Here is a 27761-nt window from a genome sequence, read left to right as displayed (position 1 = left end):
TGTGTATGGATAATTAGTGCTCTCAGGAAATTGTGTGCTTGTGCAGATGAGTTTGCCTTGTGTGTATTTTGTGATTAGCACTATTACCTCACCAAAAGAAAAGCTGGGGTTTGACTTTTACTGAGGCCAGAAATGTTCTTGCTTGATAAAGGTGCTCCAACCATCACATTACTGTACTCAAAAATGAAATTGTCTGACTTCATATGACTGGTGATTATGTGAATTCTTATCATGAGCCAGCTAAGACCTGTGTTATGTAAAGGCTGATCAGTGACTAGTATACGGTGAAGCATTTTCTTTAAGCTAAAGTCATTGGTATGAAGAAGATTTTTCATTAGGGATTCATCCATGAACAACAAACTGTGACCACTGGCTTTTGTTTATGAATCTCCTCATTTTATTTAGTGCTTTATTGTTTGTTGCAACATATCCTAAGGTTTATGTGCTCCAAAACGTTTCTTTTTTCAACAGATAACATTCAAAGCAGTTTGACTTATCAACTGCGTTACATATATTCAGTGTTGGATGGCTCAGAATAATAGTTCTGGCACCTTATTACCCTGCTAAGTTTCTAAACCCATAAATGCTCAGAAACAGTCTGCCTACATAGCTTAGATCAGTCGAATCAATGACAACTTTTCCACTGGGATTTTTTTTAATGACTCTACACCAGTGACAGCAGCGGCCTAAAGCATTACATTTTTGGGTCATCCTATTCCCTGTCCCACTCTAATGAATGTGATATCTCAAGAATGCTTCAACACTCGGATAGTTCTGCAAATTTGATCATCCAGCATCCACTTGGACTCAAGGATGAACTGATGAGATTCTGGTGATCAAAAATCAAAGGTCAATGTGAGCTCACAAAACATGTTTTTGTCCATAACTCAAGAATTCATATGCTAAATATGAGTAAGGTCTACACAAATAATAGGATACTAGCAGTGCTGGAGAGTAACTGATTACTGTAGATGTAACTATATTACTAAATTAATTTGATTGTAATTTGTTGCGGTTACTGAGACAAAAATGTCATTAAATTACAGTTACTAATCACAGTGTTGGTGACTACAAAGGGGTTAAATCCAACTATTCTCTTCAGGTTGAATTTACATTTTCCCCTCTCTGTTCCATGCCTGTTTCTGTTCCATGCTTATGAATAGGACTTATGTACTATGCAGTGTTATAATGTGTCTAACCAGGGCTATAAGTAGCTATGACACTTTGTTTTACCCTTGTTCATACAGAAAAGACTAACTGTTAATTTCTGCCTTCGGTTTTGGAGGAATACATGATTAACTCACACTGTATGTGAAACAGGATCTGCCACTAGAACAGTATTTTTAAGTGTCACTCAAATGCACATAATATTAAAGTATATTTCACTGCTGTAACAAAACAAGAGAGGGAGACAAATTATGGAAAACTTCAAATGAACGGCAAAAGGGTCAGAGAGACTGTCTCATTCAATCTGTTTTCCCATATTGTAATCACAAAACATGAAAGGCCCTTTATCCATTTTCTAATACACTTAAATTTTGTAATTCACTAATTCAATTATGTGATGAAATATATTTTCATACACTGAAAATGTCACATTATTTACAGCTCTTTACATTATGTTGGTATCACAGGAGTCAGGCTGCAGTATCTCAAGAGAAACAATGAATTTGATAGATTTTCTGAACCAGGCATAGAAAAACGTATAGATCAGAGGATTTATACATGAATTAAGATAGAAGAGGAATAAGACAAAGGCAGATGCTGAAGCACTGAGCAAGGAGTCTTGGCCTGTAAGTGTAACACAAAAGAATGGGCAGACACATATTAGAAACACAACTACAACAACACCAAGAGTCCTGGCTGCTTTCATCTCAGATTTCTTAGCAGTTACTTTCACTGAGCACCGACATGTGACAGATTCAATGTGGGACCTCATGGCACGAGCCTGAGACACAGCCACCACAAATACTCTCATATACAGAACCACAATGACAGCAACAGGACCAATAAAGGACAGTAAAAGGTCTGCAAGTCCTGCAATATGATCAACAACAATCACACACTCACCAAAGCAGGAGTTATACTTTCCTGGTTGTTTCAGGTTATCCTTCAGGAGCAGAATGTGAAAAAGAGCAGAACACACCCAACACAGACAAATGCAGAACTGAACTCTTTTTTGAGTGACTTTGGTAGAATAATAAAGAGGGTTACAAATAGCCACATAGCGGTCAACTGATATGAGCACCATGGTTCCTATTGAGACAGAGGTAATAATATAACCTAAAACATAACATGCTACACACATGAGGTCACCAAGGTACCAGCAGCCGTCTAGACTGAGGACAATTTGAAAGAACATGAGGAAGCCCACCAAACAATCTGAGACAGCCAGAGAGAGAAGGAGGAGGTTGGTGGGAGTGTGGAGCTGCCTGGAGAAATAAGAGAGCAATATAATTATTATTATCTGTTGTACAACCATTTCAACAGATAAAAGCCTTCATATAAATTTCATTCACAGTTTGAGATTGAAACATTTCTTCCTACCAGTTACAAGTTTCAGGAAAACTGATAAAATATTTGTTTACTTGAAGTGTGAGATGGAGATGATGACCAGCAGGTTGAGAGTCACAGTGAGCACAGAAATGAAGGACAGTGTGATGTTAGTGAGCATGGATACAGAGTGAGGACGTGTGGTCTTTTTGCAAGAGGAGTTGAGGAGTTGTGGAAAGCAGAATTCATCTTGTTCAAAGGTCTTCATCATTAGGGAGAGAAGACGAGAAACTGCTGAGCTCAGTCAGATATATACCTGAAGCTCTCTGTCATATAACTGATTAATTTGTTTTCTCCCTCCTCCTCCCTCTGTTCCTCTAGTGAATTTGTTTTTCAGTAGCAGTGACTGAGCTTTAAGATTTTTTTTCAGCACTAATACTTGTTTCAGTGCCAATACAACTTTTTGAAAATAAGTGATAGAATGCCAGTGACTCCTTTTTCAGTTCAGGTTTTTATTTTAAATACCATTTTTGTCACTGCAAAAACTAACTGTCTTGGCCCCATGTCTTCAAAGAAACAAATAAAATAACCTACTTTCAAAGTACACAGAAAAGATTAAAAAACTTTATTTACATAGCACATGTCAAAACAGTTACAAAATGCTTCACAACAGGGCAAATTGTTATAAACATTTAATGATTCAAACGAAAGGCAGGATTACACAATGCATTCATAGAGCAACAGTCAAATAAATAAAACAAATTAAATGTTCACTATAGGAAGGCCCTTCTATAAATAAAAAGATTTTTGAGAGATTGATAAGAGGACACAGATTTTGAGCCTGATGTTCTCAGGTAGGAAATTCAATAAGTGAGGGGCCCATATTACAAAAGACCTGTCACCTTTTGTGACAAGGCAAGACTAGCTGAGGATCTCAAATTACATACAGGCTCACAGGGGACAAGTAATTTGGAATTGTAATTAGGCCAAAGGCCCTGGAGAGCTTTAAAAGTCAGCAATAGAATCTTAAAATCTGCTCTAAAACCTGCAGGCAACCGGTGAAGACAGGCCTTTTTTATTTGAGGTGAGAGATGGCTTTCTGACTGAGACCAGAATAAAGGAGCATTGCAATATTCAAGGTGTGATGAAATTAAAGCATGATTTCCACATGGGATGAGAATGACTTACTTTTAGTGATGGTCCACAGTTGAGGAAAGCAGGTTTGAACAACTTTTGTGATTTGGCTCTCAAAGGACAGATCTGATTATAAAATCATGCCAAGGTTGCAAGGAGAGGGCTTCACATTAGATGCCAAGCTTCCAAGATCTGACTTTTTATCAGGCATACTATTGGTCGGAGCAAGCAGTAAAATTTAGTTTAGTAATTTAAATTTAGTTCATTCTCATATAGTTTGAGAAAGTTTTGTGAAATGCAGCTCTTAATGTCCAAAAGGCAGGATTAAATATTTGCCCAGAATTGACCCTTAGGGGTCCACAGAGGGAGATGTTTCACCAGTTAACCAAGATGACTTTAGGTTTTTTGAAGGTAAGTTTTATGTTCTTTAGGTTAGCATACGTTCTTTTTGTTAGTTTTTGCTAGTTTTAGGTTCTTTACTGCTTAGTTTAATTAAATAACATCAGCCAAGTTTTCTCTGACACTTCTGCTGCTCTCACATATGAAATGGATGGTAACAACAACAACAAACAAGCCGTCAGGATAACTGACAAAAGAGACACACTTCTTAACATCTTCTCACTCCAGATTTAACACTTTTTTATGAACTGTCTGACCAAGGTCCAGGTCTGAACAGAGAAGGAGAGGCAGACGAGCCAGGGTTTCCGTTCGACTGAGGCAACATGCTCATCTTCTGACGCTGCTGGTCCTTTTTGATGATGTGGTTGGTGTTCACTGTCCAGCCCAGGTCCTCTGAGATGTGCAGGCCAAGAAACTTAAAGCTGGTGACCCCTTCCACTTCCTCCCCATTGATGCTCAGGCCTGAGTGCAGTGTGGTCCTCGACTTCCGGAAATCAATGATGACTTCTTTTGTCTTCTTGGTGCTGAGCTTGAGGTGGTTGTCACTGCACCAGGCCGCCAGTGCTTGGACCTCCTCCCTGTATGGTACCTCGTCACCATTGTTGATGAGCCCCAGGGCGGTTGTATCATCCGCAAACTTGATGAGGGTGTTGGAGCCATGAGTAGCGACGCAGTCATGAGTGTACAGTGTGTACAAGACTGGACTCAGGACACAGCCCTGAGGAACACCAGCATTGAGGACGATGGTGGAGGATGTGGAGGTGCCCATTCTGACATGCTGGGGTCTGTTAGTCAGGAAGTCCTCAGACGTCATTTGCGCCCACTGGAATCGATAAGGGAATCGTTTACAAAATTGGCAAATGATTCCAAGGAACTGAATCACTGGGAACCGGTTCTCAACAAGAAATGTTAATGGAGCCTGGTAGGCAGAAGGCAGACAGTCAGTGAACTCAAACTCCAGAATATCAGTATGAGTAGGCTTTTACTGTCAGGATAATGGGCTTGCGTATGGACAGACAACTGACAGTTATATAGAGCTGATCAGCTTCCAGTGTAGGACTTCTTGCTTGTTACTGTCAAATTATGATTATGATTTTGTTCCTGCAGCCTGTCTGAGCTCACTCAAGTGTGGGGAGGAGATTTTGAAACATTTCACTGAAACATAGACTGTACATTGAATGAGGATTCAATCTATTTTGCATGCCATCTATGGCTCCTACTCGCTATTTTGTGTGCAGTACTCATTTTTGAATGCACAATTTACATAGTGTTCCATTAACATAATAATTTTCTACCATTATAGGAAAAATTATTATACAGTTGACAATACAGAGAGATGAACCCATACGCTACCAGTGCAACCTAAGCTTTTTTTTTTTTAACGTGTTAGTGTACTGAGGTATTTGTAATTTGGGATACAATAATCCCTAACCAGTAATTAGTGAATCTAGTTTCATGATTTGCATGTGAAATGACATCTAAGGTGGTCTAGGTTTTAACTGAGCTAAATATAGTGAACATTTTAATGTATTGTATGTACTTAGACTAAAATGAATACATTAAAATCCTTTTCAGTTACTATATTGTTCTGTTAGTAGTTGTGCGCAAAATTATTAATTCAAAATGATATTCTGAGTTAGTAATTTGCACACACACACAGTGTGTGTGTGTGTGTGTGTCCACGTACTGATATTACAACTCAAGACTGAATCTGTCTTCCCTGTGGATAGAGTGTAACAGACTATAAATATTATAACATATATGTCTTTGCATGGAACTATTATGTTGATTACCTAACAGCACTGCTATATTTTTTAACATTGCTATATTCTGTGTATGTGTCTATGTATGCATATATGTATATAACTAACTGCACATATTGTGTGTATATTTTATCCCATTGTGTTCTGATTTTAATTTTCTCTATATGGGTTATATGTTCATGAAGCACGAAGATTTCTTTTTGTTGTCTCAAGACAATAAATTACCTTTTTTTTACATCACACATTCTCTCTTTACAGTATGTTGGTATCAGAGGAATCAGGCTGCAGTATCTTAAGTGTAACAATGAATTTGATAGATCTTCTGAACCAGGCATAGAAAAAGGCGTAGATCATAGGGTTTAGACATGAGTTGAAATAGAACAGACATATGACAAAGGCAGAAGTGGAAGCATTGAGTAAGGTGTCCTGGCCTGAAAGTGCAACACAAAAATATGGGCAGACACATATAAGAAACACAACTACAACAACACCAAGAGTCCTGGCTGCTTTCATCTCAGATTTCATGGCAGTTACTTTCACTGAGCACTGGAGTGTGACAGCTTCAATATGGGACCTCATGGCACGAGCCTGAGACACAGCCACCACAAATACTCTCATATACAGAACCACAATGACAGCAACAGGACCAATAAAGGACAGAAAGAGGTCTGCAAGTCCTGCAACATAATCAATAACAATCACACACTCACCAAAGCAGGAGTTATACCTTCCTGGTTGTTCCAGGTTATCTTTTAGCAGCAGACTGTGACAGAGAGCAGAACACACCCAAGACAGACAAATGCAGAACTGAACTCTTTTTAGAGTTACTTTGGTAGAATAATGCATAGGGTCACAAATAGCCACATAGCGGTCAACCGATATGAGCACCATGTTTGCTATTGAGGCAGAGGTAATAATGTAGTCCAAAACATAATACAAAGCACACATTAGGTCACTGAAGATCCAACAGCCGTCTATGAGGACAATTTGAAAGAGCATGATGAGGCCCACCAAGCAATCTGAGACAGCCAGAGAGAGAAGGAGGAGGTTGGTGGGAGTGTGGAGCTGCCTGTGGAGATAAAACAAAACAAAACAATGTTTATTGTTATTTATAGTATTGTCATTCCAGCAGACAAAAGTCATGCCTGAAAGAAAAAACATAATGTAGAAACACAAAAGTCTTCATTCATAGTAAATGACAACATTTCTTTTTGTACAGCTATCAGTTTCATAAATTGATAAAATATAAACCTACTTGAAGTGTGAGATGGAGATGATGACCAGCAGATTGAGAGTCACAGTGAGCAAAGAGATGGAGGACAGTGTGATGTAAGTGAGCATGGATGCAGAGTGAGAATGTGTGGTTCTTCTACAGGAGGAATTTAGGAATTGTGGAAAACAGAGTTCCTCTTCTTCTAAGGTTCGCATCTTCAGAAAAGTGCTGAGAAGCTGCTGCGCTCTGTCAGCCCTCTGTCTGAAACTCTCTGTCATGCAAGTGCTTTATCTCTTTTTCCTCCATATCCCTCCTCCCTTTTTCCCCCATTAGTGACATTTTTTTTCACTAGCAGTGACTAAACTTATTTCCTCTTTAATCACTTCATCTACTTTCATCAGGCTGTCCTCTTTATTACATCACCCCTTCCCTTATTCTCCATTTTTTTTAACATGAAATGACAATTTCCATGCTGCTCTGTATTGTGGAACAGCAAAGAACAACACAGTTGCATTTTTGTATAGGTAATTATTGGTAATTATTGAGAACACATTGTTCCAATATCAGTGTTTCTTTTTACACTTTGCCAAATTATATTTTCAATGTCAAAATATAAGGTCACTGTGTTGACTCCATATCTGATCAAAACAAGGGAATGCGGAGTACAGATCCCAGTTACTGTTATGCCATGAACCTAGTTTTGCTCATGATGTGAGGGCATGTTGAAACTTCATGCTATTAATGATTTTAAATTGATGGGTCAGTTGTTTGGGCCTTCACCACCCGTTTCAGAGTTGGATGTATGTTGCATCACTTCATTGCCCTTAATGGTTGGTGCCCTACACCCCTAGGTTACATGGCCAACCAAAGCTTTCTTTTTTTCAGTGTTTCAGGTTGAAAGACCCGAACCACCCAATGACCCCTGGATACATCACTGGTGGTGTGTTTAGGGGTATCAGAAGATGTATTTTAAAGAATCATTATGCTATTGAAACCAGTGGTGAACAGGAACAGACTGATTGATGACCTGGAAGAGGCTGGTGACTCTTAAAGAGATGTTTTACAGTTTTGAAAGACCACCCGGGGCAGGGAGGGTCGGTGAGTCAAACTGCATACTGCAAGGAAATCTAAATAAAGCTAAAAATTGACTCATGGAGCTTGTGAACCTAGAGCCTCCTTGCAGCACAACTAGTCCCTCTGAATTTGCCCCTGGCAGAGGTTCAAATCAAGTGGCCACAGGCCTGCAAGACAAGTAGTTCCATTTGGATGTTGTTAAGGTGTTCAAAGCCTCGACAAAGAGAGAAGAGGAACTCAGGCTGCAGGCAATGACAACAATCACCATCAGTCTAACCCTGGAGAGGTTTGGCACAGAAAAGAAGAGGCCAGCTGAAACACCCCACACCATGAAAAGAAGGCAGTGAAGATCCCCAAGACCTGGGAGAAGCTAAGGCAAAAAGCAATGCACAGAAGCCAGTGAGAAGAAGATTTCAGGAGGTCGTGAGGAATGCAAGCCCCTAGACCCAGTGGAGTCCCATGAAAGTTTTACAAGAACTGCCCGTTTCTCTTAAAATGACACTGAAAGATCCTGAGAGTCATCAGGAAAAGAGGAAAGGTGGCACGGCAGTGGAGATTTGCTGATGGGGTCCACCGAAGAAGAAGGATTCCAAGAGAATCATCTGATTCAGGGTGATCTCATGGTGCTTTGGCTATACTGTACCAATGCGTGTGGCTTCATCCTCCTCAAACTTGTATAAGATTAGTGCATCCAGTCCAAGATGATTGGCACAATCTGGAGGTTGAGAAAATTATAGACTGCACCATCTTTGGGCATGGTTTTTGACAGCAGCCTCAAGGACTCCACATCTGTCTAGTCAACCTGCCAGGAACTGGCCCGACTGCTATAGGTCCCCCATCTTGACTGCAGAGATGTTGGAGAGAAAGGTCAACAGCTGTCTCGGGAGATGGGTGGGGTTGCCCTGAAGCCTAGGCAAAATCTCCTTCTACAAGAACAACACAAAGCTCCAGTTTTCCTTAAAATCTTTGGAACAGGAGTTTAACGTGATACAGACAATGGCGATGATAGTATACAAGGACTCAAGTGACCTGAAGTTGGCCCAGGTAGGAGTAGTGGCAAAGACTGGAAGGAAGTGGCGAGCTGAGGAAGCTGTGCTGGAAGTGGATTCATGACTGTGCCACACAGCCTTGGGGCAGTAGTGGCAGGCTTGGGAACTTTCACAACGCTGTGGTACAAGGTAAGTAAGGGTTAGAAAAAGTGAAGGCTGATTAAGGAGGAGGTGAGAGCTGGATTGGAGTAAGGGAGGTTGAGATGAGCTGCTAGTATTAGTCAGCATAAGACCTGGACAAGGTGCAAGCAAACCATTGACCAGGTGAATCTAAGGCAGAACAGCAGTGCATCACTTTACTGATTCTAGCAGTCTATGACATATTGCCCAGCCCAGCAAAGGGGAAGCCTCAGCCTGGGGCAAAGGGGAGTCAGGGTATCAGTAGCTGAATAATCACTACAACCTGAGCAATTACATTTGTCAGTGCAGAAGACCAGCCACAAGCAGGCCATAAGATAGCATCAGGGTGACTGCTCAGGATGGTCAGGTCTTGGTGGACCTGGGAAAACAGCTGAGATTCCTCTATAACATTGTCAGCACCAGTCTCAGGGATCACCAAAACATCACTATACTGCTGTTGGGGCATGGTATGGAGATGGCTCACAAAAGAAAGCATGTGCAGCTGGCAAGATGGACGCCTATTGTGGCTACAGAGGATTCATGGGGCACTCACACAAAGTTTGCTGGGCATCCCAGGACTGGCGAGGACCAATCAAGAACACCACTGAAGAAAGCCTCAAAGTGGCTCTGGATCCAGGGAAGAGGTCCATGTGGACTAGTGAATAGCCATCTAAACACAAGCTGTGGCCTGATCAACCACACCTGGATCACCTGGGCAAGGTCATGTGATGTTGAAAGATGTGACTCAGTGACCTCAGGAAACATCATTGACCATTGGTTCAAGTGCATGTACCTTTAATAAGTTTTAATAATTAATGCTTTAATGTACTGAAGCATTTGTAATTTTGATTATAATTACAAAACCATGAGCCCAATTCACAATTTGCATGTGAAATGACATATAATATAAAATATATAAATTTTAACTGGGCTGAAGTTTTAAAACATTACAGTTAAAAGACTACATGTTTTTCAACATTATAATGTGTCATTAGGGCCTGTTACACAACAAAATCAGGTAATTTAAATTCTATGTAATAGTTACTACATCATTCTGTTAGTTGGAGTACACACAGTTAGTAATGCACATTAATCATTTCTGTTATGAATTAATAACCATGCATTTTTTTATTAAAAACAACTTTCATGACACTGTCATTAAAACTTAAGGCTGAAATTGTCCTCACTCTCCCATTTTTCACTTTACAAATTTTCCCTGGGAAATAGTGTCTAGAATCAATACATATATTTTAGGAATGTTTCCCATTTTTTAACAAGTCACACAGGTGTTCTTTCTCAGGAAAGTGCTTGTTTAGACAATTTTGCCTGTTGGGCAGTTTGTGATTAGCACTGTTACTTCATTAAAAGAAATGCTGGTGTTCTGACTTTCCATATGGTCAGATTTCCTTTTGTTAACTACCCATCACTAGCCTGTGTTATGTAAAGGCTGGTCATAGACTGATATACATTGAGGCACTTTCTTTAAGCTAAAGTGAACACACTCCCATTGTTTATATAATATGTATGTCTATCTATTCTTTATTTATATTTCCCTGTCTCTTGGTATGAAAAATGATTTTCATTAAGGTTCATACACAAACAACAAATTTTGATGAATGGCTCTTGTTAACAAAACTCTACATTTTAAACTGTATTATCGTTTGTTCCAATATATCATTTTAACTTCAGAAAGCTTTATGTCCTTCAAAAACAAATCTTTATGACCAATTACATTCTTAAGTAATGCAGTTTGCCTTGCCAGTTGCATTACATAATATTTATTGTTGGCTCAGAATATCTTATTGCCTTTCTAAGCTCCTAAGCCCATAAATGCTCTGGCATAGTCTGCCTACATATCTTAGATCAGTCAGCTCAAAAACATCATTTTCATTTTTACATTGTTGTCATGTTGCCTCTGCTCCTCCTTTTATTGTTTCTTCAGTGGCCTTATATATAATCAAAAATAGAATAATGTATGTAGCCTATAGGTAAGTTATAATTTCATATATGACTTATTGACCTAATCTTTCTTATGCCCATTCATGACTGAATACTCAAGGACCACTATGATTTAGAATTTTTAAGAACCCATTTTTATGACTCTATGATGGTGACATACAGCCATGGTCAGAGGCATTATGTTTTTGGAACATCCCACTCTTGTGAATGAAATATCTCAGAAACGCTTGGAGGGAATTTCTTCAAATTTGGTACAAGCATTCACCTGGACTCAAGGATGAACTGATTAATGCGGAGGGTGGTCAAAGGTCAAGGTCACCATGACTGCGAAGACTAGTGTAAGGGATTACAAGTTTGGAAACAGTAATTATAATACAGTTATATTTTCAAGTAATTGTGAGTTACTGATTTACTTTGTGGCCTACGTAGACTATCTAATGACGTGTACAGACAGCAGGGCAGATCAGGTCAGCTGTTGGCCAGAAAGGTAAACAAAAGATGGAGGATAAGGGAGAGGGAGAGGCAGACTTCCCATAGGTGGAAATATAAGTGTTTGCTTGACGAGGAAGGCTGAAGCCTTGGAAGGATGAACTCTTCCTTTTAATGAAAAGTTAATGACAAAAGTAGAAAAAAATTGTAAACTCAGTTATAGTTTGCCAAATAATTCGACTCACAAGTTCAATTAGACCTTCTTTGTTTCTTTAGTCACTAATCTGAAATCATTCCTGGTGTCCAGCACTTGTTTAGAACCAGCTGATAGTTCAGTTCATACAACTGTTGAAATTGCAATCATTCATCCTACTGGGCTGTTGAGTGCATTGGTTGTGTGTGGACAAAGTCCAGTCAGTTTCTAGTTCCACTCTGCTGGGCTGTAGCTTGCCATCAAATGTCCAAAAGTATCCAGGCTCAAACTCAAGTATTCAGGCTCACTTACTCCAAGTAAGTCCCAAAAAACTCCTGACCTATAGTGGGTCTATAGAAGTCACAGTCAAGATACTAATTTGGAATAATTAAGCATAAAAACTAGAACGTATCTTGTCAAAGTCTCTCATTGTGCTCTATATGAACTAAGGAATAACAATTTGAACTGATTAAACATTATTAATATATAAGATCCCATTACAAACAAAAACAAATGTTGTCTCAAGTTTTTGGGGAACTAAGATTATGAAAAATACCTCTAATTCAAAATATAATAATAATAATAATAATAATAATAATAATAATACAAAAATATGCCCTCCTTCATTCTTTCATTCACACAGCAATTGGCATGAAATAGCGACAACAACACACACAAGAAATTGCTTAGCACCCTGCGCCTTACAATGGTGGCCTACAGTCGCAAGCACCAAACACCATGCTTTGTGCCCCACACCATGCAGTGACGGCTTATGGTCACATGCACAAAACATAAATTATGACTGGCAAACGTACAGCTTAGGATGCTTAAAATGCAATTAAGGTGCTTAAAACAACAACAAAAAACATTCAGTGCGCATCAGCTGTGCAAGGATTAAATACATTAACTACTTTTTATAAAGACCTAGCATTGCACAAAGTTTCAGTCCCATTTCAAAATACACTTTCTAAGTCTTTTAGCAAAGCCAGTGGCATTTGCGGTTATTTACTTGTGAGGACTGACTCCTTCAATCTCAACATGTTCCTGTCACAAAACATGAAAGGAATCCCTTTTCAAGTTTTCTTAGATATTTAGATTTTGAAATTCATTGACTCAATAATATGAAGAAATGTAACAAGATTGCTGTATATTGGTCCACAAAATACCAACAGCATCCCTTCTGTCACATTTTCTCCCTACAGGATGCTGTAATCATGGTCAGTCTGCAGTATCTGAAGTGTAGCAATGAGTTTGATAGATTTTCTGAACCAGGCATAGAAAAACGAATAGATTAGAGGATTTAGGCAGGAATTAAAATAGTACATAAATAGTATTATAAAGTTAGTGGATAAAGCATGGGTTGAGGTGTCCTGGACTGTAAATGCAACAAAGAAATATGGGCAGACACATATTAGAAATACAACTACAACAACACCAAGAATCCCTGCTGCTTTCATCTCAGATTTCTTAGCAGTTACTTTCACTGAACACTGGCGTGTGACAGCTTCGATGTGGGACCTCATGGCACGAGCCTGAGACACAGCAACAAGAAATACTCTCATGTACAAAACAACAATGACAGCGACAGGACCAATAAAGGACAAACACAGATCAGCAAGTATTGCAAAATAATCAACAAAAATCACACACTCTCCAAAGCAGGAGTTATACCTTCCTGGTTGTTCCAGGTTGTCCTTGAGCAGCAGACTGTGAAAGAAAATAGAACTCATCCAACACAGACAAATGCAGAACTGAACTCTTTTCTGAGTGACTTCAGTGGAATAATGCATAGGGTCACAAATGGCCACATAGCGGTCAACTGATATGAGCACCATGGTTCCTGTTGAGACAGAGGTAATAATATAGTTTGAAATACTATACACAACACACATGATATCACCGAGGAACCAGCAGCCGTCTGTGAGGACAATTTGAAAGAACATGAGGAGGCCCACCAAGCAATCTGAGACAGCCAGAGAGAGAAGGAGGAGGTTGGTGGGAGTGTGGAGCTGCCTGGAGAAATAAGAGAGAAATATATTTATCATGATTTATCATTCAGACACTTTTCCTTCATAGTCTGAGATTCCATCATTTCTTCCTACCAACTACAAGTTTCATAAACTGATAAAAGCCTACTTAAAGTGTGAGATGGAGATGATGACCAGGAGGTTGAGAGTCACGGTGAGCAAAGAGATGGAGGACAGTATCATTTGAATGAGAATGGAGACAGAGTGATGAAGTGTAGTCTTCTTGCAGGAAGAGTTGAGGAGTTGTGGAAAGCAGAGCTCATCTTCCATAAGGGTCTTCATCTTTAGATAGAGGAGACAAGAAGCTGATCGTTTAGCTGTTTGCCTGAAGCTCTTTCAGATTCATTTATTTTCTTCCTCCAGATCCCTCCCCTTCTTTCCATCTGGCTACTTGTAATTACTTTTCCATCGATCTCCACCATGATTATTCCTGTATTTCATCTCACCTACCCTTCCTCCCTTTTTTCTTAATTCATGATCCTAGTGTCCCCTGTATCAGGGGGCCACGGTGCTTCTTGCAACCACCACCAAACATGTTTCTTCATGTTAACCATGTTGCAATGTATTCATGTGTTTCATACCAACTTCACAGGAACAAAATCGGCTAAAGCCTTAACAGCTTTTCTACCTAAATGAAACACAATTGCAACTGAATGAACACTTAGGAATGACACACTAACATGAGTGAACACATGGGAGTACCATCACCTGCTGAGGCAAACTTCCCACACAGATCTTTGCTGTTGGTTGATACTGAGAGTTGAATGCCATGTAAAGCAAAGGCGCAAATTCACACATATGTGACAGTGAATGCGCATGGCTCCTGCACATTTTGATGCGCGCAAGTGTGAGGGCACATTCAACCCTGCCTGCAAGTTTAATTGTGGTGTGTTACTAGTTGCTGCTACCTGTTTTCTTATCACTGTAAACTGAACATTTTGGTAGTTTGGTCTGTTTTCCAGACATAAGTTTGTTGGCTTATGCCAATATTTCTGAAGTTCTCAAAAACACTGTGTATTACACATTTCATCACTCATTTTATTTTTTTGTCAACTCAGCTGTTTTGTTAGATTCCCTTAATTCAGTTGTGTCAACCGGTTCTACACAATGAAGTTGAATAAATCAAATATAACTGCATTTAGTAACTCAGACATAACTGCGTAAAATCAAACTTGTCTTGAGTAATTTCAAAATGTGTTTGTTAATTCCACATAACTGAATGACATAGCATTTAATTAATAGTTTGGTGAGATTTTCTTAACAGTATTTAATAACAATCAATTCTCTATGTTTTATCTCATTTTTTCAACTTAGTTATGTGAACTGGTTGACATAGCTGAGTTAAGTAAATTGGGCATGTCATTTTTTTGAGTGCATAATGTTATGCCTGATTGATGTATTATACCATAAATAAATAAATAAATAAATGTATATATTGAGAAGAAAGGGGGGTGATGTGCTTTTGTACTGTTGCTTTTTTCTTCTCTGTTTCATGCTTGTGCAAGTGTGAATTATGTAGCAGCTGTACACTACAGGTGCAATAATATGTCTAACCAGGGCATTTAGTGGATATGACACTGCTTGGCTGCTATTCACATGGAAAAGTATAACTAATAACATCTGTCTTCAGTTTTGAAAAGACACATATGTAAAGTTTAATTCACAACATTAATGAAACAAGGTTTGTGACTAAAACAGTCATGAGCTTGTACGTATCACTCAAATGCACATGATATTCAACCACACATAACTGGAGGACTAGAAATAATGTGACATGATGGAGGCCCATTGACAGTGACTTATTTAATTACTATTGACATTCCTGTCACAAAACATTTCTCACATATGTATTAGATTTTGTAATTCACTGACTCAGCAACAGCAAGAAATGTGTTATTCTGCATAGAAAATGTTGCATGTGGTTACTTGAAAACATTTCTATTATGTGGTGTTCTCAAATGCTAATAGCATGTCTGTATATGTCACATTCTCCCCATATAGCAGGCTTACAGAAGGGCCAGATTTGAAAAACAGAGGTCGGACATTTACATTTCCTATGGCTGTTAGTTATGAGTTTAAATGTGTAAAAACATTCTTTTAATAAATTCTCCATTTCAAAAATGAAAAAGTATACAAAAAATACTATACACAAAAGTACAGGAGAAAACAAAGCACCTCTCTAATCCTAGATCAGAAGTAGCTTGTTGTTCTGATAAACACGATGTTGCATTAAACATCTTATTTTTATTTAGTTTGACTCACCTAAATTCTGTCTGCTTAAACAGCCTGAGTTAACACTAATAAAATAGGTGTGACTGTGCTTAACAACAAACATGATGAATGAATTAACCTCTCCCTCATTATTTCAAAGAAAAAAGAAAAAATGTATATATGATGGAGGGATTGAGGATGTTAAAGGGGCAGATTTGGCTGGTAAGTCAGTAGGCCTACCCTACAAGATATTAGAATCACAGGAGTCAAGCTGCAGTATCTTAAGTGTAACAATGAGTCTGATAGATTTTCTGAACCAGGGGTAATAAATAGCATATATCAGAGGGTTTAGACAGGAGTTAGAATAGAACAGAAATATTATAAAGGCAAATGATGAAGCACTGATTAAGGTGTCCTGGCCTGTAAGTACAACACAAAAATATGGGCAGATACATATTAGAAACACAACTACAACAACACCAAGAGCAGTGGCTGCTTTCATCTCAGATTTCTTAGCAGTTACTTTCACTGAGCACTGGACAGTAATGGATAAAATGTGGGACCGCATGGCACGAGCCTGAGACACAGCCACTACAAATACTCTCATATACAGAACTACAATGACAGTGACAGGACCGATAAAGGAGAAAAAAAGGTCTGCAAGTCCTGCAGCATAGCTAATACCAACTACACACTCTCCAACGCAGGAGTTATATCTGCCTAGTTGTATAAAGTTATCCTTAAAGCGCACCGTGTGAAAGATAAAAGAACATATCCAACACAGAGAAACACAGATTTGAACTCTTTTTTGAGTAACTTTGGTGGAATAATGGAGAGGATCACAAATAGCCACAAAGCGGTCAGCAGATATGAGCATCATGGATCCTATTGAGGCAGAGGTAATAGTGTAGTCCAAAACATAACACACAGCACACACGACGTCACCCAAAAACCAGCAGCCATCTATGAGCATAATTTGAAAGACCATGAGTAGGCCCACAAAGAAATCTGAGACAGCCAGAGAGAGGAGGAGGAGATTGGTGGGAGTGTGGAGCTGCCTGGAGAGATAAAAAAGCAATATATTTATTATTTGTAGTATCAATTGTTATTCCAGCTAATAAAGCCATGACAGAGACAAAGAAACAAAACAAACATTTACCTGTAGTGTGAGATAGAGATGATTACCAGCAGGTTTAGAGTCACAGTAAGCAGAGAGATGAATGAGAGCAAAATATGAATGAGCATGGCTGCAGAGTGAGGACGTTTGGGCCTCTTGCACGAAGTGTTGAGGAGTTGTGGGAAGCAGAGATCAGTTCCTTCCAAAGCCGCCATCATCAGTAAGAGGAGAAGATAGGGAGATGCTTTGAGCACTGGCAGCTCTCTGACCACAGCTTTTCAAATTGGATTTATTTCTGTCATCCCCCTTCGCAGTGTCCAATGTCTCCTCCCTCTTTCCCTCTCATGACAATTTGTGTTCATCCTCCTCTTTCCTCTATTTTGTATTCCCTTGTCCTCTTGTCTTTCAAATCATCACATTCTTAATCCCTGTAGCATCAGTATTTCATGTGCAGGACTCTGCAGCAAGTTAGCAATAACAAATATGTTATCCAGGCAGAAAAAGGTACAAAAACGACTTGATTAGGTTTTGGAAAAGATCATGGTTTTAGTAAAAAGAAGTAACTGTTACATAAAATCACATATTTCAGATGACTGAAAGCTTACAATTTTGGGAAGAAAGATCAGCCCATTATGTACTTATCAATTGTGTGAGCAGAGAGTTGGCCTTTGTGCCCCTCTCAAGATAACTGGTTTACCTTTCTCTTTTCTTGATTGATGAATTAAGAGTGGCACCTCACCGTTTATTGCACGATTAGTTCTGCTAACATGTTATAGCCCATTTCCGAAGCTGACCTGGTTGGTGGCGTGGTGTGGTCTCCCTTTCTGCCCGCTGTGGCACTGGAACATTGTGAGCTGTATTGCTAAGATGGGTGAGTGTTGGGTCACTAATCATAGCAACATTTAGCTGCTTCTATTACAAACATAAGGCATGTGTGTTGGAGTGTAGTCTCAATCCTGAACTCCTCTACTTCAGCATCAAGCTCAGGCTGAGGTGCTGTTTCAGGAGTGATGGGAGGTGCCACATTTTGCTCTCTAGGCTGGTGGTGATGGTGTCTCAGTCTGTGAGCCCAGTAATGTTCCTCCTTATTTGAACTCTCTGATGTTTCATTTTCTTTATTCTCATTGTGCCGCTTTCTTTCTTGAATATCATGGTTTTGTCCTCTGTCAGTGCTTTGAACTGGTTCCTGAAGTGGCAATGCATTACATGGCATTAACATGTTGCGATGGAGGATTCTGCTTCTCCCTGTGCCACATTCTGGTTTTACCTCGTAGACTGGGCTGTCTTTCCCCTTTTGCGAAACGACAACGTGTATGTGATCCTCTCAATGCGAGCGCAATTTTCCTGGTCCCCCATGCTCTGTCATATTTCTTACAAGGACTCTGTCGCCTGGGGAAAGCACTGAACCTCTTTTGGTCATAATATGTTTTTCCTCTTACTGTTGTCTTTTTGATGGTTTTGGATACAATTTCATATGCTTCCTTCATTTTCTTTCCTTCATTCTTCTAATTTATTCCAAAGATCAAGTCGATTGGCAAATGGGGATTTCTCCCAAAAAGCAAGTAGAAAAGAGAATATCCAGTTGCCTTACTGGTTGTGCAGTTCTAAGCATGTACAACTTTACTCACATAGTCACTTCACTTTTCCTTCTTCTCTTCATCCAAGGTCCGCAGCATTGACAATGAGGTACGATTAAATCTTTCGGCTGGGTTCCCTTGTGGATGATAGGGGGTTAATTTTGAGTTGGTCATGCCAGTGTATTTCTGCAGCTGTCTGAATAACTGATTCTCAAATTCTTTGCCTTGATCATCATGTATTTTAGCAGGAAAACCGAATTTGAGAGAAAAATCGTTTTTTTCTGCTAATGGTTTGCCTGATTTGTTACGAGTTGGGTAGGCTTGGGTGAACTTAATGAAGTTGTTGATAATTAAAATATACTCATACCTTGCTTTTTTCAAGATGAAGATAGTCGATAGAAACCATTTCGAATGGTGCTGTTGCAGGTACATGGCACACTGGGACTCTGCTATGCATGGTGGGTTTTTTCTGGATGTTGCGGTTACAGATTTTGATTGTGAAACAGTCAATATCTTTTTGCATCCCAGGCCAATAAAATCTCTGCCTAGCAAGGTAGTGGCATTGATTTTGTTTTTTGTTGGTGATTTCCTGTTTTATTTTGGTAGTCTTGGTTCTCCCTCATGTGTCTAGTCTTTACTTCCTGTCTTTGTCTGTTTTCCCGTTGTTTTTGATTTGTCTGGGAATTCTACCCATCTAGTAAGCCTGAGTTTTTGTTTTTGCTTGTATTAAATTACTTTTGAACTCTGCCTCCTCTGTTCCAGTCTGCATTTTGGGTCCACTCTTTGTTTTACTGGTTTACTCTACACTCTATCCTTAAGTGTTCCATTTCACAATCAAGGTACTTATATACAAGTTATTTGTACATTTCTGGAGGCACAATTTAAGTATGTGTTGTTGTTTTGTGCTTCAACAGACTATCCTGAGAAACACAGTCTTTTCCATTCATGTAGCAGTTGCTACAGTGCATTTGTGAGTCCAAATGGAATTCTGTTCCATTCGTACAGCCCCCATGGGGTGGTGAAGGCTGAATTTCTTTGAGTCCTCACTAACACTTCCTTGATGATAAGCTTTGCCTTGATCCAGTACGCTGAACCAAGCGTTTCTGCCAAGTCCATCAAGTATCTCCTGTATGCGGAGTATGGGGTGCCTATCTGGGACTGTCTTTTTGTTAAGCCCCCTGTCAATACAGAGTCTTAGGCTACTGTCTCTCTTCCTCACACAAACAACTGCAGCTGCATATGGGGAGGTGGATCTGCGGATGAAGTCTTTGTTCAACAAGTCCTGGATGTGGTTCTTGACCTCCTCATACAATGGGTGAGGTATGGCATTGTATGTTTTGGCTACTGGGGCCTCATCAGTTAGCTTAATGTCCATTTTTAAGTTTTTAGTGTAGCAAATCATCTTTGTGTCTTGCAAATACTCCTGATTCCTCTCTCAGCATTTGTTTGACCACCGCCTATTGTTCGCTGGTCAAGTGGTCCACATTGACAGGTGGATCAAACAGTTTGTCTTGGGGATCACCTTGAGATGGTTCTGTGGTGGAGCATGATTGGGTCCAAGAACTTTCTGCAACCACAGAATTAACCATGTGTTCCTCTGGGTGCACTGGTTAATAGTCTGTTATTCTCTGTATGCTCCCTATCACAATTTTAGGTATTTCTAATGTTAACTTTACGCGAGGAACAGGAAACATTTATGAGTTGATAGGTGACTTTGAGTCCTGCGTCCAGTGACAAGTTCTCTGGTTCAAACAGCATTTCAGTTGTCACTTTGAGATCTGTTTTGACAGGGCAGGTAATACACTTTATTTGTCCCCCTGGAACTACCACGGGTGTACTTCCTGTTTGGACAAGGTAAGTAACATTCTCATTTGTATATCCCTGAATGACATTTAGCAAAGCTTCTGCCTTTCCTGATCCTAGTTTTAGTGAATTTCTGAGGAAGGTTATGCTTTCACTAGGCTGAACCTGATCCTCTCTGTTTATTGGCATTTCTTCAATGGCATTAAACCCTATTATGGGCCTCTGCAGTATGTCCCTGCTCACAAGTACTGAAACTAGTATCTCATCAGACTTTGCCTGTTTGGCTTTTGGATCACACAGACTGAAACTAACTGGGACCCAGCCCTGAAACGAGATTTCTGAGCCATTTGCAGCTCTTAAGTCCAGCAGTTCATCATCATTTAGCAGGTCACTGATTGGACGGATTCTTGCATCAGGTAAGTTTTGGGACTTCCATGTCTCACTCATAATTCAATTCAATAACTCAATTGGTGGGATCACTGCTTCATGCTTGGTGGACACTGGTTCCATGGTGTCCACCATTACCGAAAGCTTCTTTCTTGCACAGTTTGCACCTTGGGGCCATGATTGCCTTCAGTCTTGCCACTGGCTACAATTGTGAGCTGCTAATGGATCAGCATCGGCTACCTGGAGCTTGATGTGGTGCTTTGTGGCAAGTTGATGCCCTGTTGTGGGATCCTCATTGTTAAGTAATGGCCTGGCGCTGTGTCTTCCGCATTGGCGGATCACATTTATCCCTAGGATTCCAGCCTAGGGATAAATGTGACCCGCCAATGCTATCTCCCTAGCTCTTTGGAACATCTGGTCCTTCTCTCTTTGAGTCACCCCGTGTCACAGGCACCTGGTCCTGTGGTTGTGGCTTTACAGGAAGGCCACCAGTCAGCCACCCAGGTTGCAGGGAGCCCCGTTAGCGCTGTAAGAGTTTGAGGAAAATACGCTGTGCGCATACATGGTGGGATGATGAAGGTGGTTGCTAGCACCTGTCCTGAACAGTTTCTGGTCAGGTTGCTCTGTTTGAGCCTCCTGAGGCTGGTCTGCTGGCTGGACTCCTAGCTTCTCCTTGCCTTGTACGGGTTGTCAGTGGGACAGCATACATCCCAATAGTTAACGTTGGGACAACTAAGGAACTTCTCTATCCAAGGACTGGTATTGGCATCTTGAGTGCTGCCCAGGTCGTTAGTCTTGCTGCAGGTGTGACCGAATTGAGGTCAACCACTGCTACGGTTTCCTCCCAGGCAGCTGCCTCTCCAGTGCCAAATGGGGTAGAATCTCTGGATTTGTCTGCACTGGCTGAGCAGGAACAGGAATACGTGAGATCATTGTTGTAAAAGTATCAGTCTGTCTTCTCTGCTCATGACGGTGACTTAGGTTGTACTAACCTCATCTCATATGACATACCACGGCTTGATGATAGCCCAGTCCGGCAGCGGTACCGACGCATATCCTCCTTCAGATTACGAGGTAGTGAAGGCCCACATCAATCAGCTTCTGGAGTCACAGGCCATTAGGGTAGCAGTAGTCTGTATGCATCGCCTATTGTCTTGGTCCGGAAAAAGGACAGGAGTCTACGCTTATGTGTGGACTATCACCTCCTTAACAGCAAGACCAAGAAGGATGCTTTCCCTCTGCCTTGTATTGAGGAGAGCTTGGATGCACTTTCTGGGGCCCGCTGGTTTTCTACTATTGATCTGGCCAGTGGCTACAACCAGGTGCTGAGCAGGACAAGGCTAAAACAGCTTTCTGTACACCCTTCAGCCTGTTTAAGTTTAACCACATGCCTTTTGGTTTGTGTAATGTCCCCAGCACTTTCCAGCGGCTGATGCAGAGGATGTTCGGCGATCAGCAGGGTCAGTCCTTGCTGCTTGTATGTGTTGTGTATTATCTTGACAACATCATTGTCTTCTCGTCCTCTGTCCAACAACATCTGCAGCGGCTGGAAGTGGTCCTTGGCCGGCTCCAAAAGGAAGGCCTGAAAGCCAAGCTGGAAAGGTGCAGGGTCTTCCAACGAGAGCTTGGTTACCTGGGGCATGTCATTTCCAGCAAGGGTGTCTCCACCGATCCTGTGAAGATTGAAGCTGTTGCTAAGTGGCAGCGTCCCTGCAATATTTCAGAGCTGTGCTCCTTTTTAGGTTTCGCCAGCTATTACTGTCATTTTGTAGAGGGATTTGCGAAGTTGGCAGGCCCCCTACATCAGTTGGTCGCAAAGGTGGCAGGCACGAAGTCCAAGAATGGATCAGGTCAGGCCCTTGGTGCCGCATGGACACCGCAGTGTGAGGGCAGTTTCGAGGCTTTGAAGTCGAAGTCGGTCTCTGCTCCTGTGCTGGCTAATGCTGACTTCTTGTGGCTGTTCATCTTGGAGATTGATGCGAGCCATAGTGGTCTGGGTGCTGTCCTTTCACAGGAGACTGATACTGGTGTTAGGCCTGTGGCTTATGCCAGCAGAGGCCTTAGGCCCACTGAGTGCAACATGTCCAACTACACTACTACTCTATCAAGCTGGAAACTCCTTGCACTAAAATGGACCATGACAGAGAAATTCTGGGAGTACACAATTGCACAATCTACACAGACAAGAGCCTGTTGAGTTATATTCAGTCTGCCAACCTGGGGGATACTGAGCACCACTGGGCTGCCCAGCTTGCTTCCTTTGATTTCACGGCAGCGTTTACCTGGTTCTGACTTAGTTGTACAATCCTTGATTGGCACCTCTGTGCCCACCAGCCTCCAGAAAGCGTCACAGCCTGATCTGATGGCGGCAGCTATTCAGGCTATGATCTCTGGATTTCCATCCCACTCTGTCCCTGACATCGGTTCCTTGCAGGAGGCTGATCCCTTCCTGCATGAAGTCTTGGTGTTTTGGCGGCGGAAGGCCCTGCCTACACCAGATGAAAGGTGACAGCTTTCCAAGCCAGCTATGGTGATATTGCGCCAATGGGATCGCCTAGTGGAGAAGGATGGAGTTCTTCTTCACTCTTTACTCTTCTGCAAGGTTTTCCACCCAGATGGGGGAGAAGAGTCTCTGCAGCTCATTTTGCCTGCAGCCCTCAAGCAGGAGACTTTGAACCAGCTACACCAAGTGCATGGCCATCAGGGCATTGAGCAGACCACTGAACTGGTCCGGCAGCATTGCTACTGGCAGGGAATGTCTTCTGACATAAAGAAAAAGGTTCCAAAAGTGTGGGCGCTGTCAAGTCTCCAAGGACTCAAGACCCTGGCCATAGACTTCACGCTCCTTGAGCCTTCCTGGGGTGGGTTTGAGAATGTCTTGGTCATGACTGATGTTTTCAGTAAGTTTACTATAGCTGTCCCTACACAGGATCAACGGGCCTCTACTGTGGCTCAGGTCCTGGTGTCCGAGTGGTTTTATAAGTTTGGTGTCCCAAGTCGTCTTCACTTGGATCAAGGGAAGAGCTTTGAGAACTCTTTGATCCACCAGCTTTGCTGCTTGTATGATGTTACAAAATCTCACACTACCCCTTATCATCCTGCGGGTAATGGTCAGTGCAAATGGTTCAATTGAACGCTCCACAACCAGTTACGTAGTCTTCCAGCATCAAAGAAACAAGAAGGCCTCCTGTTTGCCACAGGTGTTCTTTTGTTACAACACCACACCTCATCAGGCCACTGTTGAATCTCCTTTTTACTTGTTGTTTGGGCAGGAACCTTGGCTTCCTGTGGACTCTCTTGGGTCAGATCCAGGACCCAGTACCAGGTTAGGTACAGGACTGGGTGGTTGAACATCAAGCCAGACTCCAAGTTGCTTTTGAGAGTGCTCATGAGAGATCATTGGCTGCGGCTGAATGCCAGAAAGAGTGGCATGATCAGCGGGTCCATGACTCACCTTTGCCAGTGGGTCAGTTGGTGAACCTGCGGGACCATAGTGCTAGGGGCTGCCACAAAATCCAGGATCTCTGGAGCTCGGTGGTCTACCAGGTTGTGAAAGCTCCTCCCTGTGATGGGGTAGTGTACACTGTTGCTCCAGTGAATGACCTGCACAAGATCCGGAATGTGCATCGAGACATGCTGAGGGCCGTAGTCAGGTCAGAGTCATCTCCACCTGCTCTGGCTGTACCAGATAGTGACTCTTCCAGTGATAGTGATGTTGACTTGTGGCTCATGGTTCCTGAAACCCACTCGCAACCTGCTGAGCCACCAAGTCCCTCTCGTCTTGCGGGTCCCCTTGTTGCGACAAGTAGAGATGCACCGATTTCAATTTTCTTGGCCGATTCCTATTTCCGATTTTTTTTTTTTTTTTTTTTAAGGGTCTGACCTGCCGATTCCGGCCAATTCCGATTTTCAGTCTAAGAACTGTAATTGACAGCATTCACAAACATTTTTGCAACTTTTCTTGTAAAAATTAAATTGAAGGTTCATAATAGAATACTATTAAATATTCATTAAATACTATTTAAATTTTCTCCAGAGTCCTCCAGGTTACAGCCAGGCCTTAATATAGTTATATATTAAGATTATGAAACAGGTGAATGCAATCTCACGAGAACATGGAATCTCGTGCGATTTCACGTGATCTCTTGTGGAAGCAGATGTAAACAAACTGGAGACAGATGCGGTGCAACAGTTTGCTGCAGTAAAACTTTGCCATGAAACAAACAGACGCAGAAGTTAAACGAGTCTGGATGAGAAAATGTTTGAGGAGACACATCAACACAGGTTGTTTCTCTTCAGCCAGAACAGGAGGTACAAAGTTTACAGCTGTTCTGCAACATTGTCAGCTGCTCTGTCTGGTTGTAGACTGTCTGTCTTCTCTTTATCCTGTACTTGGAATCTGTCGCTAACAACAACTTCATGCAAGCATGTGTCTGAGTATGTGTAGTTCTTATCAGCGCTGTGGTGATACCACGGTCAGTTTGCCTTCTGCGCGCATGTGCCCATCGTGCAGAACTTGTGTGTGAAAATGACGGGCATAGAATTAGATATGTGATGCTGACCGGCCGGTTCCGATCTCTGGCCGGTCGATCGTTGCATCCCTAGAGACAAGGCTTTGCTATTCTGTTGGGTAAGTTTGATTTTGCAGTCTAGTGCCACGCACCCTTTAACAGCCATGAATTAAACTTTTCTCAGCTTTTCAGAAGATACACTGAAGAGTCAACTCAGCGGGGGCCTTTTTTTTAAAAGATAAAGCAAAAGCTATAGAGGCTGTAGTGATGACTAATGGTACAACCATATAGGGCATGAAATAAAGACTTCACTACTAATTCCCGTACACCTGTTGGATCCTCCCTCCAGGGACATATTTTTCTGTGAGACACTCAGCAGATATGAGAATTAACCCTGTAAGACCCACTGTTGCAGAATTACAACAATTTTTGTTATCCCCCAAAACCCCCTTTTTTTTTTTTTTTTTTTTTTGGTTCAACCACATTAACATACTCGTTTGGTCCTATTGATCGGTCTCAGAATGCTATTGGGTCATACATTTGTATCTAAGGCCTGCCATCAGGTCAAGAAGTCACACAACCTCCAGATTTTTGAGAGAGCATCATCCCCTCGATTTACTGGACTGGATTTATCTGATTGAAGTAAGTAAAATGCTTTAAATATTTTTTTTTGTGTTTATTACAGTGTCTAGAACATGTTCATATGTAGTCATTGTGGAAAATGTGCCTTACATTTTATTTAGAGCTTGTTTTGTAATTGTTGCAATATTACAACGTTGGGTGAATGTGGTAGTCAAAACAACCCTGTTTTGAGAGGAACTTCAATTTAAATTTTCCCAATATAACTTTAAACTACACATGATTTACGCATTCTAGCCTGATATTAGATTACATATTATTGTATTAGAAACTAGTGTGCAAAGATATATTTCCATATCTAATCATTTTCTTTTACTTATAATGATTTCTAACCACCTTCAACATTCAGTATTTTCCCCTTATCACAGAAAGCAGGACTTTCTAACAAAGAAATTCTGTTTGTGCATGTCTGCCCTTTGTCTTGGCTATCGATAAGAAAATGTTCCTATCAATTCATAGTCAAAGCAGTTGTGGGGGATGCTTGGGGGAGGGCATTTTTCCATTGTTCTGGAACAGGTGTTGATGTTCAGGAATGTAAGGTGTTGTTGTAAATTGGAGGCTACCTGCATACCTATTAGTATGATAATCAGAGTTTACAATTGGTCAGCTATACACTATTGTGTGACCAGTTAAATGTGTGAACAGGTTACTTCAGTGCAATGTGTAAACGCTTCATATTGAAATCAATCTCCCCACCATCCCCTCTTTTTCTGCAGGTTATCTAGAATCTAATAAGAATGTGTGCTGTTTATATATACACATTTGTTTCAATCTTATTTTTTCCATTTCAGAATGCCACCAGCAAGGAGAGATCTTCGGTACAATGTGCAGGATGTGATTGGGATTGTCCAAAATGGAGAGAGTGATGTGGACATAGAGTTCGACGACACTGATGCGAGTGACGAGGACTCGGATAATGATGCCTGTGTGGACAAAGAAAACCAAGAACCTGATTGCCCAGCCAATGTGGACATTGAGCCCCAATCAAATGAACACATCAAGCCCCATGACAGATATCACTGGCAAAAAAAGGATTTTATCAGTCCCAATACTGAGCAGCAAGTGTGATGTTCGCCTCTGTTTTTCAGAGGACAAGAACTGTTTCTGGGACTATCACTGTAAATAAATGTCAAAGTTCTAGTTGTTGCAATAAATGACTGTTCATAACAACATGACTGAGATTATTTTTCATGTTATACTGTTCTGGGACAAAAGCAAAACCCTGCAAATGAATCCTTAGTTCTGTATTGTTGTTCAGACAAAGAGTACAAATACAGGAGATTCTGCTCCCCATTGAGCCCAACGTTGCAATATTACAACATTTCTGTAAAAACTTACAAAAACATTTTTTTAAAAAAAACACCTAATTTTTAGCATCAAAGGCCTCCTACAACAACATCTTAATGGTTGAAAAAATTTTTTTTAGTGTTTTTCTATATTTGGGTTTTACAGGGTTAAACTGATCCACACCTGCAACATCTCTCCTTTTCACAGGAACTTGTGACTGTGCTTTTTTTCAATTTAATTGTTAGGAGAAACAGTGAAGGAAATAGATATCCAACAGACAAGTTGCAACATGTTACCAGTGTGGTAGGACAGTGACTTTATATGTAATATTTAGCATTGAAAATAAAACCTAAACTGAAAAAAGGAATTCAAACAC

The 27761-nt window shown here is 40.9% G+C and overlaps 4 protein-coding genes and 1 long non-coding RNA gene across 5 annotated transcripts in view; all 5 read right to left on the bottom strand.

The window, feature by feature from the left end:
- LOC146322551 (uncharacterized) overlaps window positions 1-27761 on the bottom strand; it is a 155187-nt gene that overhangs the window by 31473 nt on the left and 95953 nt on the right. The gene's annotated exons all lie outside the window — the stretch shown is intronic.
- Window positions 714-2764, bottom strand: LOC146322570 (trace amine-associated receptor 13c-like). The gene is made up of 2 exons (XM_084724582.1): window positions 2589-2764; window positions 714-2432 (listed from the first exon to the last, which is right to left on the bottom strand). Exons 1-2 carry the CDS (start codon window positions 2762-2764, stop codon window positions 1613-1615), a joined length of 996 nt encoding a protein of 331 aa, XP_084580708.1. The 3' UTR covers window positions 714-1612.
- On the bottom strand, window positions 6042-7232 carry LOC146322569 (trace amine-associated receptor 13c-like). The gene is made up of 2 exons (XM_084724597.1): window positions 7045-7232; window positions 6042-6858 (listed from the first exon to the last, which is right to left on the bottom strand). Exons 1-2 carry the CDS (start codon window positions 7215-7217, stop codon window positions 6042-6044), a joined length of 990 nt encoding a protein of 329 aa, XP_084580723.1. The 5' UTR covers window positions 7218-7232.
- Window positions 13023-14135, bottom strand: LOC146322568 (trace amine-associated receptor 13c-like). Its single transcript, XM_084724584.1, has 2 exons — window positions 13963-14135; window positions 13023-13839 (listed from the first exon to the last, which is right to left on the bottom strand). Exons 1-2 carry the CDS (start codon window positions 14133-14135, stop codon window positions 13023-13025), a joined length of 990 nt encoding a protein of 329 aa, XP_084580710.1.
- LOC146322567 (trace amine-associated receptor 13c-like) lies at window positions 16306-17399 on the bottom strand. Its single transcript, XM_084724583.1, has 2 exons — window positions 17224-17399; window positions 16306-17122 (listed from the first exon to the last, which is right to left on the bottom strand). The coding sequence occupies exons 1-2, from the start codon at window positions 17397-17399 to the stop codon at window positions 16306-16308; spliced, it is 993 nt and encodes a 330-aa protein (XP_084580709.1).

Source organism: Lutjanus erythropterus, chromosome 8, assembly GCF_056507025.1.
Source record: "Lutjanus erythropterus isolate fLutEry1 chromosome 8, fLutEry1.hap2, whole genome shotgun sequence".
NCBI classification, from domain to species: Eukaryota; Metazoa; Chordata; class Actinopteri; order Lutjaniformes; family Lutjanidae; genus Lutjanus; species Lutjanus erythropterus.
This window is presented reverse-complemented; position numbering and strand designations above follow the sequence as displayed.

Coding starts and splice junctions, on each gene's coding strand:
- LOC146322570 (XM_084724582.1), bottom strand. CDS start 2,764: ATGATGAAGACCTTTGAACAAGATGAATTCTGCTTTCCACAACTCCTC. Junction 2,433..2,588: donor ATCTCCATCTCACACTTCAA/GTAAACAAATAT, acceptor TTATTTCTCCAG/GCAGCTCCACACTCCCACCA.
- LOC146322569 (XM_084724597.1), bottom strand. CDS start 7,217: ATGCGAACCTTAGAAGAAGAGGAACTCTGTTTTCCACAATTCCTAAAT. Junction 6,859..7,044: donor ATCTCCATCTCACACTTCAA/GTAGGTTTATAT, acceptor TTATCTCCACAG/GCAGCTCCACACTCCCACCA.
- LOC146322567 (XM_084724583.1), bottom strand. CDS start 17,399: ATGATGGCGGCTTTGGAAGGAACTGATCTCTGCTTCCCACAACTCCTC. Junction 17,123..17,223: donor ATCTCTATCTCACACTACAG/GTAAATGTTTGT, acceptor TTATCTCTCCAG/GCAGCTCCACACTCCCACCA.
- LOC146322568 (XM_084724584.1), bottom strand. CDS start 14,135: ATGAAGACCCTTATGGAAGATGAGCTCTGCTTTCCACAACTCCTCAAC. Junction 13,840..13,962: donor ATCTCCATCTCACACTTTAA/GTAGGCTTTTAT, acceptor TTATTTCTCCAG/GCAGCTCCACACTCCCACCA.